This window comes from Centruroides sculpturatus, unplaced genomic scaffold (genome assembly GCF_000671375.1).
Source record: "Centruroides sculpturatus isolate CEXI.00-Female unplaced genomic scaffold, Cexi_2.0 scaffold111, whole genome shotgun sequence".
NCBI lineage: Eukaryota > Metazoa > Arthropoda > Arachnida > Scorpiones > Buthidae > Centruroides > Centruroides sculpturatus.
In genome coordinates, this window is record NW_019384655.1 from 994,535 (window position 1) to 1,012,901 (window position 18,367).

Sequence of the window (18,367 nt, forward strand, 5' to 3'; positions counted from 1 at the left end):
GTGTACTGTAAATACAGTACATACTTGTATATATTTTAATATGATTTTATGTGCTTTAAACGTTTATCTAGTGATATTACGACTTCAATATTTGTGGCGGACAGACGTAAAGTCGAATAAAATGACTTAAACTTGATTTTTATTTTTCCATATACTTTTTTAACAAGCGACGTATAATCGGGAACGACGTAACTCGAAACCGACGTAAGTCGAGGTATGCCTGTACTTTGCTTTCTTTGAGGGATTTTCCTAAGTTTTAATTAATTTTTCTTTTTATACGCTTATTTTCTGCACAAATAGCTTAATTATATATTTAAGTATTAAAATATTAAAATTTTCCAAATCAGTATTTTTGAGTATTGCATTTAAAAATTCCCTGAAAAGTTAATTTCATCAGTGTTTTATTTCATATTTTATAAACAAAGGAGGTCCACTAATTAATTTTAAATTCAATATTTGCAATTTTAATATCTTTTTAATGTTTAAATAGATAAACATATAAATAGCTTGAAATAATTGAGAGTAAATTGAAAAAAACTTTTGAATTACTTGTAATTTCTTTTTATCTGCATAAAAGATAAATAGTCCTTATGTTTAGATAAATCAGCGATTACAAATTGAACACGCAGTTTAATTCCGAAGCCATTCACCGGGCATTTTCTCAAGTTTTTCTGCAAAAAAAAAGTTAATTAGAAGGTGCCATGTTTTGTATAGAAAATTAATTTAATCCGATCGGAATCATTCGGTAAGTTTACGGGCAGGCTTATTTAATGATAAATTTAAGCAATTCGCTCATTTAAATGCTTAAATTAGCTTTTAAGAAGGCGAAATACGGAAAAGGCGATGAATAATATTTAAATAAACCGTTACTATTTATTCAATTCTTGAATTTCTAGTGAATCATTCGGTCGATTTCGCTGTTTAGATAAGAATAGTTAGCGGCAATTTAGGTCAAAGTAAATAGTATAGAAAATGTCGTGGCCTAAACCACTACTTCATGCAAATAAAAGACGTTACATAACATTTAATGACTCACAAAAGTGTATTTATAACAAAAGAAATATTCATTTTGTTTTGTTTTTTTAATTTTTTTTTGTTTTTACCATTATCCAGATTAGCGTCGATTAGAGTAATTAACTTCTTAGCTTTACGTTCCACTTTATGTACAAAATTCGTTAAGATTAAAATGAAAGTTAATAATAAACAAAGGCATATTGATTTGTTAAATGGTTTAGAAATTAGTTAAGGAGGTGAGATGCGGGCATCTTTGTCCTCCAGGTGTCCAATGTGAACGAGGAGAAGGAGGAGGTCAATGTGAATAAAAATGGGGCGAGGTCGAGGTATTGGGGTCGGTTCCTCTTGCTGCGATGAAATGTTGGCTTCTTCGTGTTGCGAGGACATTCTTTACTCGTCCTGTTGCAGCAGGTTGCTTCTGGATGTAAGATCTTTCTTATCAATTTCTTTGGACACTTTCCAAATGAGCTTTGACCCCAATATGAAACAAAGTTTTTGATTTAAGCATGAAATAAAGCAAATATATCCTTCTTTACGTTCATTTTTCCTTTTTTATTTTATAAATGCACCTAATATGCATATGTTTGCAGTGTTTTTTTCCTCTATGCTGATTACTTGTGAAGCCATAAAAAAATTTCACTTTGGATTTATGAATGATAAATATGATATTTTTAATAATATAAAAAGACATAATTAATTTATTTGATGGTTTTATCAGTTTTTAACATCTTAAATTTTAATTTAAAACATTAGAAAGTGTTCAGTTATAGAATGATTTAAGATTTTGCGAAATATATTTAAAACTTGTTACTTAAAATATATTCAGGATGGAGTGACGATACTTCTTGGCTTGTCCGGGATGGTCCTGGATTTCTCCTGTTTTTAACCCTCAAAAATAGAATAAAATTTTAAATAGAAGCTCTTAATATAATCAAATTAATTTATAGGTCAATATGCAAATAATGTTTTAAGAAATAAGCTAGGTTTAACCATTTTTAGAACCATTTTTCACTCACTTTTAAAAACTGTCCTGGTTTAGGTGATAAACAATATGCCAGTCTAATATACAGTCATTGCTTGAAATAATTGAATTCTAGAAGAAAAATTAAATTTTTTTTCAAATAATTTTTATAATATTTAGTGAAAAATAGTTTTTGAATGGCATATTGCAATATAATAATAGAATAATATTTATTTATGTTGATATATTTTATATATAGCATATACTTAGATTCAGTATGACTGAATTTAATATTTTACATCTTATATGATGATGCATCTCTAAACAAAATAAAATTCATTAGTTGAATGGAGTAATTCATCTGACTAACAAATTTTATTTAGTATTGCTGATGAAGTGATTTCCATATATCAGAAAGTTCTTTAAGGTTTTCAAATGCTTGACATTAGGTAATACAAACGGCAGCATGACTAGATAGGGAGGCCAAGTTACGATGTGCAAACTTACAGTCGTCCCTGTACTACTATGGATGTAGCCAGTAGTGGTATAGATGAAGAGTAAACTCTTAGACATTGTATATACATGTGTATAAGTACATTTGTTGTATTCAGATCTTGTAATTTTTTGATTTTTTCTCATTTATTTTTATTTATAAAGTTAAGAAAACCCAGGCCCCCTGAGCACTTCTCTAGCTATGCTACTGAATGCAAGGGTTTATTAGAATCATTTAAAATAAAAAAAGTTTCTATCTTAGTTTCAATAAAAAGAAAAATAGTTTCAATTTTATGAAGGATAACATTCCGAATTTTATTTACTTTAATGTATTTCTGAGGATAAACTATATATTCCATAATATGCTGATATAAGAAATGCATCTGCACAGTAAGTAGAGTTTCAGCAGGGCTGTCAAGAGGAGGAGGAGTTGGATTTTTTGTAAGGCAAAGACAAAACTTTGGTGCCCTAATGGTTCCTACCACTACAAATTAATTTTTATTTTTATAAAAAAAAATTGAAACTTAAGACTGCTTTTTATTAATAAATAAACAATGTACATATTTTATTTGTCCAATAAAATGACAAAAAGCTTACTAAGGGCACAAAAGAAGACTGTTCTATCTTTGTGTTCTATACAAGCTCTTGACAGCTATGAGTTTCAGGTTTGAGTCCTGCTGCATATAGATGTTTTCTTCCAGAATATTCTATTCTTAAATTATTTAGTAAATTCTTATTATTGAATTTCATACAAGATGACAATTAATCACCTAAGTTTAGTAAAAAATATGCAGCATATGTATATCTAATTAACCAAAATGTAGTCCGATAATAAATCCTCTAATCTGATTAGTAATATTCCATCATTTATAACTACAAACTGCTTATGGTATTTAAGAAGTCAAACTTTGTTATGGGGATATAATGATGGATGATTCGAAAAAAATATTTAATTAAAAAAATTCTTAGAGCCAAGACTAAAAATTTATTATTTAATGATTTTAAAATAAATTTTCAAATTTTGCTAATAGTTAATTGTATTTTTATTTTCTTTTGTAATTTATTTTATTCCTGTATAGAAAAGAAATGTATATTAAGTTTTGTATAAATGATAATTAACAAATTGTTAAGTTAAATTTAAGTTTTTTTAAAATATATTTTGATAATATGTATTAAATGTTATATTTTTCCAGGAAGACCCATGTGAATGTTGCAGGATGGGGAGAACAGGTTACACGTGTGTTCGCCACACACTGTGCTGTGTAAATCTTCTCTTCTGGGTAAGATCAATAAATTTATAAATCAATAAAAATCTATTATAAATTTAATATTGAAAGAATACTTTCAATTAAATGAAAAATTAATTATCTAGAATTTCCAATTTAATGAAAGATAATTTTTAAAATGGAAGTTTAAATATTTCACGAATGTTTCTGAATTATTTTATTATACATTAATTAAATTTAAGATGATTGGATGTGGAATGCTAGGCATTGGAGTTTGGATGCATCTTGCTTATGGAGGATATTCGACACTACTTCCAACATATCGGACTTTGAGTGCTGATAGTTTATGTATAGCAGCAGGAATTGTAACGTTTATGATTGGATTTTTTGGCTGTTGTGGATCTTGGTTCCAGAGTAAATGTTTATTGAGAACTGTAAGTAATTTTAAGACTCATATAGTGTATTATCTGAATCTTAATAAATATTTACATTGTTAAATATGTTATTTACAGTATTTCACATTGGTTATCATCATTTTTGTGCTAGAATTTACTGCTGGAACGCTAGGTTTTGTATATAGGAGACAAGTATGTATTAATAAAAAATATTTTGAATGTATTTTACATGCATCTTTTGGAATTGTAATTAATCAATTTTTAAAAATGTAAATTAAAATATAAATTTGAAATGGATTATTTTTAGGTAGGTGAAACTTTAAGAGAGGAATTAAAAGTAACAATTGAAGAAAGATATACAATTAATAATGGCAATGGACTGACTGAAGTATGGGACCATTTACAAATAAATGTTAGTATATATTTACATATTTACTTTTAGTAATTTAAATTTAAATAAATATAAATTCAAATTATAAAAACAATTTTAACTGGGACTTTCACAATAAAATGTAACAATATGTTTTTTAATATTATAAAAATCTAAATTTTCTTTTAACAAAAAAATAAAGCTCTTGAAATTTACATAATTAGTCTATAATCAGATCCTTATCTAGAACAAAATTTTCTAGAATAATAGATATTTTGTTTAGTAAAATACAAGTCAATATCATTGTGCTATTGATAATAATAACAGAATGCAATAAATAACTATATTGTTTCAATGGGCATTCGAGTCAGATGCAAGAAGGACAACTGTCCTCCCAAATTTTGGCAAAGCAAGAACAATCAGGTGAATTAATCAGGTGAACAGATTATCAATGATGGAAAATTAAAAATTGGTATTTGAGTTTTTGTGTAAAATTTTGGTCAAATAAATCTCCTCTATTCCGTTAATCAAAGTGTCCCCTTATGTTCATGGTTGTTTCTCTGATATATATTTATATTTCAAAATATTGATATCAAATAGAATAATAAAGAAATAAGTTTTAAAATTTAAACAAAAATTATTATATATTTAAAAGTTTTTTGTGATAATTTTAGAACAAATCTTTTTACTTTATAACATTAAATACTGATTTGTCACACTTACATTATTATAAGTAGGATAAATAAAATATTTGACATCAATGTTATATAATTATAAATAATAATTTTATCAGAATCTATATTGTTTATGAAATAACTGAATAACTTTTATTAATAAACAATGCTCAGAACATGACTGTAATGTTTATCCAGAGAAAAATTCCAGACAGAAATATGTTTGGCCTCAAGTCTTTCAAATTTGTTTCATCTGGGAACAATAGCATTTTCCTCTGTGAATCTTTTCTTTCTTTATTTTCTTTCCTCCTCATTCTGGGTCACATGTTTTGTCTGTGTCATGGTTTGACTTTTTTGTTATCTATTTTTTGTAAATTTGGCTTACTTTTTTCATTAGGTCTTGGTTTGTTTCTTTTAGGCCTGATCATATTTCTATGAGATTTTATATTTTTTTTTGTTAATTCTGGTTACATTTTTAAAAGTGTTCTTCTGATAAATATTATTTCTAAATTAGAATTTAAAGTTTGATTAATTGCTTATTAATAAGACAGTTATTTATTTTTTGAACAAATTGTTATAGAAAAATGAAAATTACATCATTAAATTTTAGTCTCATAGAAAGTCATGATACACATTTCTTGATCCTGAATGAAAAAATGAGATTTTTTTTTTCATTTAGGATAATTCTTTATACATACATACATATGATCATGAAAAACTCACACTTCAATTCTTAACATTAATTTTTATTTACACTTATGTTAAAACATTTGAAATTTAAAACATACTCAACATTCAGTCAAATTAAATTATTTTTCATGTAAATTGTTAACTACAAAAAATTATAGAAACTTTAGGTTAATTAAAATATTTAAACCAGTGATGGGCAAACTACGGCCCGTGGGCCAGATGCGGCCCCCTGAAATGTTCTATCTGGCCCGCGCGACATTATTCCTAATCTGACGAGTGAAAAAGAATACAGGCTGTGGTGGTTGATGCACCACTTAACTTGAGTGTTCATTGATTATATAAAATAACCGAAGCTTTATATCTCACCATGAAAGTTTATTTACAATCATGTACAAAAGTTTGTTTTACACTTATTGAGTAAAAGCTCGATCGGTTACAAGCATGCTTCGGTACAGAACATCCACTCGTCGTGCGTAGCGTAGCCGAAAGAGAGAAAAAGAAATATGGCGGACGGCCTGCACATGTTTTTATAGCGCCACCTGGATTTTCAGATGCAGCGCTAGGTTACAATTATATTGGCCCGCCTAAAGTTTTCTTCTTTTCCTTTGGCCCGCTCTTTAAAAAGTTTGCCCATCACTGATTTAAACTCTATATATAAACTATTCATTTTAAATACAGTGGATGATCAGTTAATGAACAGTTTGGATAGCGAACAAATCGGATAACGAACATTTTTGCAAAAGATTTTTATGATCAGACAACGAACATATGTTCGGATAACGAACACTTTACTGAATAAACATAAAAAGAAGCAACGGAAAATAACGAATACCGATTGATTTTTCCCTTATCTTCAGGTAACAATTCAAAATCTTTCAGAGCGCAGGAGACGTAACATCGGATAGTATTCCTCCAAATTTTGAAACTTACCCTTGTAATTCCAGCTTTTTGTTTACCTTTCTGACAAATAATTTTTATAGTCTTTGCAAGACTGTCAGACAGGTACTTCTTAAATTTTGCATTGGGGTTTATTTATGAAAGGTGAAAGGATATCCATTAACGTTTTAATACCAAATTTCGAATTTTATCTGGGCCTTGTATTTAAATAATTTTTTATGGGCTAGTTGATTTCTGTTTTCTAAATTTTTGTAAGTGCTTTTCTGAACTTTTTATTTAAAAAGGAAACTGATAATATGGAACCTAAAAAGAGAAGTGTCAAGAACTGTGCTCACCGTAGAAACCAAGTAAGTGATAATAGCCAAGGTAGAAAGTGAGCACAAGATGTCTGATGTTGCTGGGCAGTATGGCTTGAACATGTCTACAGTAGGCACAATCTTAACTATGAAAGATATATCAAGAAGTCTCAAGCTGCTAATGGAGTAATGAAAATCACATCTGAGAAATAAAGAGCATTTATAGTTCACAATGGAACCTGAAACTGATCTGATAACAGAAGAACTCCGAGAACTCAAATGAAGGATACCAAGAAACTCGGTTAGATGTGTTTTCTTTTGAAAAAGAGGAAGACGAAAGAGGACCAATGTTGACATCTGCTACTTTTAAAGAAGTGGGAGGATGTCAGATCATCCAAGTGGCATCCAAACCAGAATAAGGTTTAATGGGTTTGGGATCTCCACCATTACAATACTATTAATTACTTCCGAAAAATTCTGAAGAAAAAAAGAAAAGCAATCGACATTGGACAGATTCTTTAACCCCACAAATGGAAAAAACATGACTAATAAAAATGCAAGACTGCATATATATGTATTTTTACTATTACATGTAAATAAACGTAGTAAAAAAGTATTTATTTTTTATTTTTTGGAGTCTCTGGAACGAATTAATCAAATTCCCATAAAAACCTATGGGAAATCGATAATCGGTTAATGAACAATTCGGATAATGAACAAAGTCTTGGAACGGATTATGTTCGTTAACCGATCACTCACTGTAGCTACAAATTGATATTAAATTATCATCATCAAAATCATATATATATACCAAAATATATCTAATTATAAATAAAATAGTAATAGATTTGATTTTTAATGCCAAATATTGTTTACTTCAAAGCAGTCTTAAATAGCTAAATCTTGATTCTAGTGTATCTTGTCATTCAGACAGAATTCTAGTAAATATTTTGTTTAAAGTAGCTGTAGACAGTATTGGATGATAAAAAATAAAGTGAGGTAAGCTATGAAAACACTGCCCCATTGTATATGAAATTAATAATGGAAATAAAAACGTATAAGTACAACACAATAACTTATAATTGCTTGCACTTTTGCAGCCACATGTTTTTGTTTTTATGATAAAATATTGAAGGTACAGCAACTTCTCAATTAATGTAGCTTTGTTATAATGTTGTCGAGGAAAGATAGAAGTTCACTTGTAATTATTTATAATTATTAGTTTTGAATTTTCTTATGAACAGTAAAATTGATTCTAAGAGCTAGAAGTTGGAAACAATCAGATTAGAATTATAATAACCAAATTATATCTTGTTTTTATTATTTAGTTTATAGTAAAATTGGTTTTGTTATACATTGTTTTTGCTTAATGTTAAAATTTCCAAGAAATTATCAACAACATTAAGTGAGAACTTGCTGTACTTTAAAGAAGGATTTATTAAGAAAAATGCCATCCAAGGCCAACCTAGCCACATCACTTCACATCACATCACCATATGATCCTGCCTGTAGTACATTATTAAAGTCATTCATAAGTAATAAATAAATGCACTAAATATTGGATACTTTTTTTCTGATATATGTTTCTGAATAAGTTCTTTAATTTGAGGATGATTGCTAAAAACAATTGAAAACATTCATTTTTCTCATTGTTGTTTTCCATGAACTGGATTTTTGTTTGTGTAAGTGTTTTGTCATTCATAAGATTTTGAAGCATCTGAATTTTTCTAATATTGGGATGCTTAATAAAAAGATAAAGACTTCTATCAATTGAGGAGTAATGTTTTGAGCAACAGTAGGAAATGTATTGTAGTTTGCAATACATTTTGATTTAAAATACTCTATGAAGTAAAGAATAAAAATTTTATGATCATGTAAAAGCATATAAATCAACTTAAATGTAATTAATGCTTTATAGCTTAATATATTGACAATTTATTATGCTTTATTGAAGCAATTACATAAACGTTTTTAATTAAATAAGAATAATTAGTAAATTAAATGCTTCAATAAAGCAGTTTTAATATCGCTCTATATTCATCCAGTTTTTCTAATTTTATCTCATTCTTCCATGGGCACATTATGGAAATTGATGTTTAAGGAGGCAATATTAAAAATAATACTGATTTCTAAGAATCAAAGCATACAGTTTGGTTATACAGTAATATCCCAAGTTACATAATATGTAACTTAGGTAAATTTGCAGTTATATAAAATGTAAATCTCAAAAATTGGAAAAAACTCTGAGTAGAGTAATATGTAATTTTACAAAGAATTATTCTATTTCAAACATTCATTCATAAATTCTCTCTCTCTGTTTCTTTATTTCTTTCACATTGTACTGATTTATTACTTTATTGCTCTGCTAATCTTTTACTTTTCAGTCTAATTGTAAGCACATACACAATCATACCAGGTACTCTTTCTCATAAAGAATTCTTTTATACAAAAAAATAATAAATAATAATAAATACAGTATTGAGTTATTAATTATGTATTTACACTTAAGCAATTTACAAATTCAACTTACATGAAATTCGGGTCACTTGAATGTCTATGGTCCACATTACTCACATAATTCAGGGTATAAAAATTTTATTGTTTTCAGTCTCACGATATTGATATTAAAAGAATTTAAACTTATTTCATTCTAATGATATAACTAATTAATATCTCAAGAAAATTATTTTGAAAGAGTTCATTTGTTTGGATGATGTGTGTACAGTACATTTACCAAGTAATGTTTTGTGATAAATATACATAAATATTTAAGCTATAATGCACCAATACACAGTGTAATAAATGTTGCGTTATAATACTAATTTTCTAAATATACTTTTGTTTTCAACAAGTTCTATTTTTAACATATAATTTATCAGAAAAATATTTGATTATGATTTTAACATAATCAAATATTTTTCAACATTTCTTTAAATATTTCTAGTAAAGAAGTAAAATTCATTCATTTGTATTTAGAATCATATTTTCAATACTATCTGCATTTTACATTCAAATGTTTTTAGGTGCATTCCATCAATAGGTACTATACTTTCAAGCTTTGAAGCTTTGAAATTATTGTTGGTTAATTCATATAATGAACATCCTCACAATCATCATCAAACTTGCTGGACACATTTTGATGAAATTTAATGTAAGAGATATTAAGAAAAAATTTAAAATTCTTCACACTCAATGATTTAGAATCAGTGAAAAGCAAATGTCTTGTGGTAAATTTGTATAATTTTGATTATCAAAATATATACTTAAACTTTTAGATAAAATAATTTGATTAATTTTTTAATGGAAAATTTAATTAACTATTTTGAACATGTATGAATAATACAGTATTTGACATTTTTATTTTTATTAAAAATAAAAGAATTAAGAAAAAGTTACAACAATAAAATGAATAATAAATAAACTCCAACTTTTTTCAGGCAGTCTAAATTCTGCTCTATTCAAGTACACAAATTTATTACTGTTTTCCTAATATTTTTGGGCAACTAAGTAGAAAGTACTACTGCAGTTCTCCCTATCTGTGAGACCGACTAATTTAAATTTGTGTACTCTAGTAAAGCAGAAAATTTGGATTTTATTAAAAAAAATGTGCTCTATAGTAACAAAGCAGTTTCATGCTATAGATTATTTATAATAATAAAATATGATAACTTGAATTTTTACTGATTCTTGGATTGAAATGCAATGTAATAATTTAAAAATACAGTATATATTTTACAAAGTGCAATGTACCAGATTAATTTTATGTGATTTTTCTATTTTTTATTCTTGACTAGATTGATGTGGAGTAAAATATTTGTTCCATTCCTTTGTATCTTTAGATTGTATATTTGATTTAAGGAATTAATCCATTTTCTTAGAAATTAATTCCTAAGTAAGTGAATTAATCTTTTTTTATATTATAGAAAAACAAGAATTAATTGATTTCTTTAACAATAACTTCCATTATCGTCTTTAATGCAATTAGTATTTAACTTTTGTCATTGCCATTGCAACTAATGCAGGCTTTCTTAAGCTTCTATGATTTATTTTAGTCATTTCGTTTGCTTCCCAAAGTTTTTACAAATTTTAAAGACCTGATTTTAACAGAATGTTTGAACCAGTTCTCATAGCAGTTTATTTTAATTGGACTGCAATTTGAAAAAGTTGTAGATCTATAAATTCCCACAGTCATCCATCTCTCTGTCTTTCCTTAATCTCGAGAGCAGAGTTAGATAGATGAAAGATGAGACCAGATATGGAAACCTTAGAGGTAGGAGGCATTGATTAATTATATATGAACTTCTGATGCAAACCAAAAGTCACATTATTTCAGTTCAAAAATTTCTCCTGAAAGAAGTTGGATAGATGACCAGCACAACTCCATTGCTAATGGAAAAGTATGACATACAGGGGCAAAACATTATAGTACTAATTTGTGGTAGAGAGCATATATTTTATATTAAATAAATTAAAAATATGATTAAAACTTACAGCTTGGCATTGCGATGATAACACAATAAGTAATTGCTCATTACGAATTACATTTTTGTATAAAATTTAGAAGTCTATATAATATAATATAATATAATACAGGTAGGCAAGCAAGAGTTCAGTGGGAGCCAAAATGTAGGTTTTGCAAAATGCATGCAAGCCGCAATTTTGTACTTTTTTATTCTGTACTGCAGTTCTGTACCACAATTTTATTATATAAAATAAATATAACATAAAACAAATATTGAATTTTTTTAATAAACATATTTTCACAAAATTGTGGAAATTAAAATTGTAAAAATAATAATAAAAAGCAGAAATTAACACTTTTTAGCAAGAGCCGCATGTAACTCAAAAATAGCTGCATTTGCCCATGTCTGATATAATATATCTCTTCATTTTATTTTCAAACAGTTGCAGTTATAGAGTAATACAATAACATTTCTAATATCAAACTGATAAAAAAATGATTTGCTTTAGATCAGGGCTTAAACTTTTTCCATTTACCACTCTCTTTTACCCAAGAAAATTTTATGTGATTGCCAGTATATATCATAGGTATATAAAAGAGGTATACAAATAAAATTGATGATGATAAATCATAAAACATTATTTTAAAATGTATTACTATTTATTAAAGACAAATGAGACACAAATGAGATAGATATGCTTGTGTATTTTTACACAAAGAATTAAATCTCAGCTAAATATTTGATACTGCAAGATATTTGGCATCTTCAATGTTTTTCAGAATTGACTAACATTTTGATTTTGTAATCATCAATACTAAAATGCTGCTTTGCATGAATACATACTATAAGATTTTTACTATTGTGAAATTTTTGCAACCCCAAATTCAGTTATGTGATCCCAAAGAGGGTTGTGACCACAGTTTAAGAATCCCAGATTCATTGTCAATGTCAGGAGTTAACAATCCAGTTGTTAGCAATCGCTGAAAGGTTGATGAATTACTAGTTGTTTGGGGATTGATGGACAAATTTATTTTTATTATATTAAAAAATATAATAAAAATATATCAAATTATTACCATATTTACAATACATTGGACTTTACTAAAATTTAATAATAATAAAACACACAATTTTGAATTATGTTTAATAAAAGAAAACATATATTAATTTTTCTATTTGACATTTTGCTTTATATTGTTTATTTTTTTTTTTATTATTCTATATCAGTGTAGAGGAGAGTTAATGAATTAAATCTAATTTTGGAATGGGATCAACAAACAAAACAAATGTTTGGTTGTTGATTCTGTCTCCACAGTAAACATGATCCATGTCTTAGTGTATAGACTAAATGTTTTCAGATGCATTGAAACAGTGGTGTAGTGTGGATGTCAGCCGCCTGGGGCGGAGGAAAATTTCACCGCCCCCTTATTTAGGTATCTCAATTTAAAAGACTAAAATTCAGTTTCGTCACAGAATAAGTAATGAAAAATTACATGCTCATTTCAATCAGTCTGAATCGTAGGTGCGACAAAAATATGAAATGAAATGGTTCAAATTTTATTATTATTTATTGTGAAATTTTGCTGCCCCCTAAAAGTGCTGCCCAGGGCGGGCCACCTCTGCCGCTCCCACTATGCTATGTCACTGCATTGAAATATATTAATGTAAATAAGAAACTGTTTGGCTAATCTTCTTAAAAAGCTGTTTTCTATTGAAGTGTGATTATTTTCATTATCTTTTACAAAGTTTGATGTTTCTAGATATTTGTTTGGAATGTAAGAATAAACTACCTGTTTTTGATTATATTAAGTCTAATTTAATTAATCATTAGGGTTTGGTCTAAATGTAAATGGTTTCCCACCTTCTTGCAAAAAATTAATTAAGCTCATCCTGTCTACGGGATATAGTTAGAATGAGATTATACATTAAATTATTATTACTGAATTCAATATTAATTGAATGATTAATTTTTTTATTACATGAATTCCAAAATTTTAATAAGAAAATTAGACAGTTTATCTGATATTGAGCCAAAAACAATGAAGATTAATTATGGTATAATTAATCCTCACTGCATAAACAAATCAGAAGCATACAACAGCATTTGCTGGTACAAAATGTACAGCAAGCCTGTAATGTTTGGTCAACATAAAACTTATTAAATTTTGTGAATGCAAAAAATGTCCAGTAATTTGGAATTTTTGATAACCCATCTCCATTTTGGTCCCTTAGGTGCCAGATTAACAAATTTTTACTGTTATATAAAAATACAGGTTGTAATTAGCCAAGGAAGAACAAGTAACCAAGTAACTTTTGTGTGTCATTCTGAGGGTGACACAAATATACATTTTTATTTTATTGCTAAATATTTTAAAAATTATTATTAGATTTTACTAATAATTAAGATATTTTAAAAGGATGACTTGGAATGTTTGGATCATAAAACAGCAATTTATTCAATTGTTAAATGATGGTTTTAGATTCAGAATCAAATCTGGATTTTTCTGAATCTAATTAAAATTATGTAATAATAAAATTTGTCAACAGATGACAATACAACCTGCCAAGTTATAACTAAGTATTTAGTCAGTTAATTATCACATTTTTCATGATGACAATAATTGGTTTGGTATTCTATATATTTTTGATGGTTATTGTATTAATAATAATGATGTAAAATTTTTATTTTTAGGTATGAATTAATAAGTAAAGATTATTAAACAAGTGTTTCTCTCTTGTGTTTAGTTTGAATGTTGTGGTGTAATTAGTTATCGAGACTGGTACAATGTTGCTGCCTGGCCAGGTAAGGAATGGGTTCCTCACTCTTGCTGCATTGACAGATTTCGCAACATTACCTCCTGTGGAAGAAAGGGAGAAGTGTATAAGTGGCATAAAAGTGTAAGTCATACATTCTTAGTCTTCATATCAGTCTCAATTCTTTGTTTTAATATTTTAATATTTATTTTATTAGGGATGTTATCAACAAATGCATATTTGGCTAATGGAAAGACTGTACATTGTCGGTATCGTTAGTGTAATTTTTGCCTTTGTCCAATTATTTGGTTTGATTTCTGCCATGTTGATCATTTGCATTCTTAGCGAGAGGCAGAAGTTCAGATGACATTACGAGAACGCCCACAGTGAAGGGTTAGTCTATTTCGTTTAACAAAACAAATGAAAAAATTACTCGTCTGCACGTTACACGTAAATACACACATATCTTTGTGCTTACACGATAAAATAACATTTATGCTAGTGCAGCTTGTAAATTTCGGTATCTGTAAAATATCACTGCCATCTTGATTTATGGCTTCTCGTGATTTTGAATTTAAGATTGTGATACAGTTAAAGTATTTGCACTCAAAAGACATTTGCCAAATGTTTAAAAAATTAACAATGAATAATGAGAAGAAATCGATTCTTATAAAGCTTTCAAGTAAAGAAAAAATATTTTGAAATTACACAATGGTGTTTGGCACATGACTTTTGTGGTTTCTTGATAGAGATAGGTTATATATTTGGCTATTCTCATCAAGTAGAATTAATGAAAAGATTATTGTTTGAACCCATTGGGAGAAATATAAAATTATGCAAATAATAGTAACAGTATTTATAATTGATTATAGTTTATATACGTTTAAAATTATGATTTACTAACTATAGAAAACATTTATTACATATCAAAAACTGAAGTATTGATAAATTACATTTTTTTATCATTATAATTGCTAAAAACAAGCAATATTTGCAGCTTTATAGTAGTTATCAAGATAACTATTGGTAATGGATAACTCAGGAAAATAAGCTATAAATTTTTTTCATAGGAGATTGTTCTTTAAATAATCTTTATAAAACATTATCCAAAACGAAAACTTTTGTGTGTGAATATGTAGGAAATTTATTGTGAGAAACAATTCATTCTACAGCAATACTTTTTAGTTACAAGACAAGAAAGTAGTTTGTCAAAGATAAAAATACAGTCTTATCTTCCAACCTGAGCTATATATATATGATACTTGAAAGGATGGAGAGATGGAATTGCTATGATGATATTTTAGCACCTGTTAAAACAATTAACTGATCTGAAGCTTTCAGAAATGTGTTGCTTTTCATTTAATTTTTAGGTACTGTAATGAAAAGTTTGATATGCTCATAAAGCCATTAGTACCTTTAATGAAAAGCAAAAGAAAATATAAGAAAAAAAACACTGCCATAATAATTTAAGGGAAAAAAATGCTCATCAATTGCTACTTTAACATAAATCCTTTTATTTAAAGAAAAATATCAATGTAGAGATTCTGCATTAGGTTTTATAATTATTATACAAATTTCTTTTCTACAAATATTAAAAATACTAAACAGAAGAATTTTATAAATAATTTACAATCTGACTCATCTATAGAACCGTCCTGCAGATACGATAGGATGTTGATTATTCAAATACTGGTTATCAGAATGACTGCTTCATTACATTTGCCAACTCTTGACTGAGGAGCTTGTCGGGCAAGTCTCGATTATAATTATACAGTTTTGCCGAGCCAAGAATATTTAGATACCTTTCCACTTTAATCTTATGCTCAATATACAAAATGGGTTCTAATGTTCAATTTATCATAAAAATTGTGCTTGATTATATAGAAAATTAGTTATCCAAACCACTAATACAGTTTGGTCATCTGATCAGTTTGGATAATCAGTATCCTATTGTGTAATAATCTCTAATTCAGAAACTGGCATTAATTAATCTACTTTATAAAACTATACATGCAATATGTCATTTATGCAGATTTCTATACATATATATATATATACATACTGTATATTAATTATATTTAATAATAATAATAATAATAATATAGCACTATATTTCCAGTTACCAACAATAACCAAATATGATATAGCATTGTTTTTATAGTTGAAATTCACTGCCAATAACATCGTTTATGCATGAAAAGATTTTTATTAAAATTTTCAATAATATATGTATATACACACATATATGTACAAGATTTAGGAACTTTTTAAAGCCAAATTTTATCATATTTTGCAAACATTTTGCAGACTTCGCTGTGTAATAAATTTTGTCGAATTTTAGTATGAAATTAATTGTTTAATGAACAGTATTAAAGATTTTTGATTAATTGTAAGATAAGGATTCTAAACAATACAACGAAAAATACATAATGCCTTTTGCTAATGCTTTTTACGGTAAAAATATTAGTTTTTGTCAAACTTATCTATTCATATTTTGCAATATGCCATTAAACTAAACTACTTTCATCTATTTTCTAATAGTTAAAGGGTTTATAATTGCAAAGCTTAAATTATGCATAGGCATGTGATGGTTTAATTATAAAAATTAATTTGGAAAGAATTTGTCAGAAATTTGATTTTCATTGGTATGAATTTATGAAAAATTCATGATTTGGAATCATTTAACTTTGTATAATGAAATGCTTTGAATTTGAAATCATATGCATTTCGTAAGCAATTTTAAATTATTGTAAGTGCCAATATTACACCTTTACTTCCTATCAAACATACTTCCTTTAAAAATACCCTTTAAAAAAATTCAAGTTCCTATTAAAATAGTGTCATAAAACAGTTGCATATGATTTAGATGAGATAACTGATATTGATACATTTAATCAAACAATGCATTTTTTATATCTATTATTTTGGGATTTAATTCTGGAGATTGCACAAATGCATTTGGTAAGGGAAGATCGTGTGATGGCAAAGATTCATTTGTGTCAATATAGATTAAAGAGAACAAAGGTTACTCTATAATTTAAATTTTGAAAGAAACTAAATAATTTAAACTCGTTTATGCAAAAATGTTAATTTTATTCTTGAACAAAACAAATTTTCTTATGCAATGCAACAAAAAAAATGCTACTCCTAAAGCAAAACTTTGCTTTGTTGCCATTTATCTTTATCATTTCAGATTAAAATCTTTGCCACATTTGCACATCATTATCATTCAATTTTAAAATCAATTAATTTGCTAAATTAAATTTAAAAGTAATAAAATTATACTTCTATATTTATTTTTTTAACTCCATCATCATAATTTATATATATTTATAAATTTGATCTTTTCCTATTCCATATTTAGAACTTATGTTTTTTGTANCAAAACAAATTTTCTTATGCAATGCAACAAAAAAAATGCTACTCCTAAAGCAAAACTTTGCTTTGTTGCCATTTATCTTTATCATTTCAGATTAAAAACTATCATTCAATTTTAAAATCAATTAATTTGCTAAATTAAATTTAAAAGTAATAAAATTATACTTCTATATTTATTTTTTTAACTCCATCATCATAATTTATATATATTTATAAATTTGATCTTTTCCTATTCCATATTTAAAACTTATGTTATTTGTATGTTTACTTTATTTCTGAAAGGAATTATTATTATTTGAATTGATTTTTAATAATGCAAGAAATTGTATTTAAAAGTTCAAAATTCCTAGATTTTATGTTTTGTGAAAATGCTATTGATTTATTCAAATAGCTCAATACCATATACAAATTTTGTATTTGAATTATAAATAATTCAAAATAAGGGGTTGTCCATTAATTGTGTGTACAGTTTGAGTCATTTTTGACCTCTCCCTGTTGTGTACAATATATTTTTGGCAAATCTTCTCCCCTTTAATTACTTATAAAATAGTTCACAGATCCACCTGACATTGAAGAAATGACTTGCAGTTCTGCAAATATTTTCTAACCAATAGTTTATTCAATGGCTAGTAAGTAGGCTTATAAGAACAAATTTGTATACCGTTAATATTACTGAAAACATAGACAATATCTCAAATGCCCCCGTTTCTCTTTCTCCATTGTGTACAATGATATACTTTTGATGATGACAACCCCC

At 27.0% G+C, this 18,367-nt stretch overlaps 1 protein-coding gene across 1 annotated transcript in view; it reads left to right on the forward strand.

Annotated features, from left to right (window-relative positions):
- LOC111626436 (putative zinc metalloproteinase YIL108W) overlaps positions 1 to 17,567 on the forward strand; it is a 59,374-nt gene extending 41,807 nt beyond the window's left edge. The window contains 5 exon segments of the mRNA XM_023369804.1: positions 3,665 to 3,747; positions 3,936 to 4,280; positions 4,396 to 4,500; positions 14,224 to 14,376; positions 14,450 to 17,567. Coding sequence (XP_023225572.1) covers positions 3,665 to 3,747; positions 3,936 to 4,280; positions 4,396 to 4,500; positions 14,224 to 14,376; positions 14,450 to 14,599 — 836 coding nt within the window. The 3' untranslated portion in view covers positions 14,600 to 17,567.
- Positions 17,568 to 18,367: the final 800 nt, after the last annotated feature.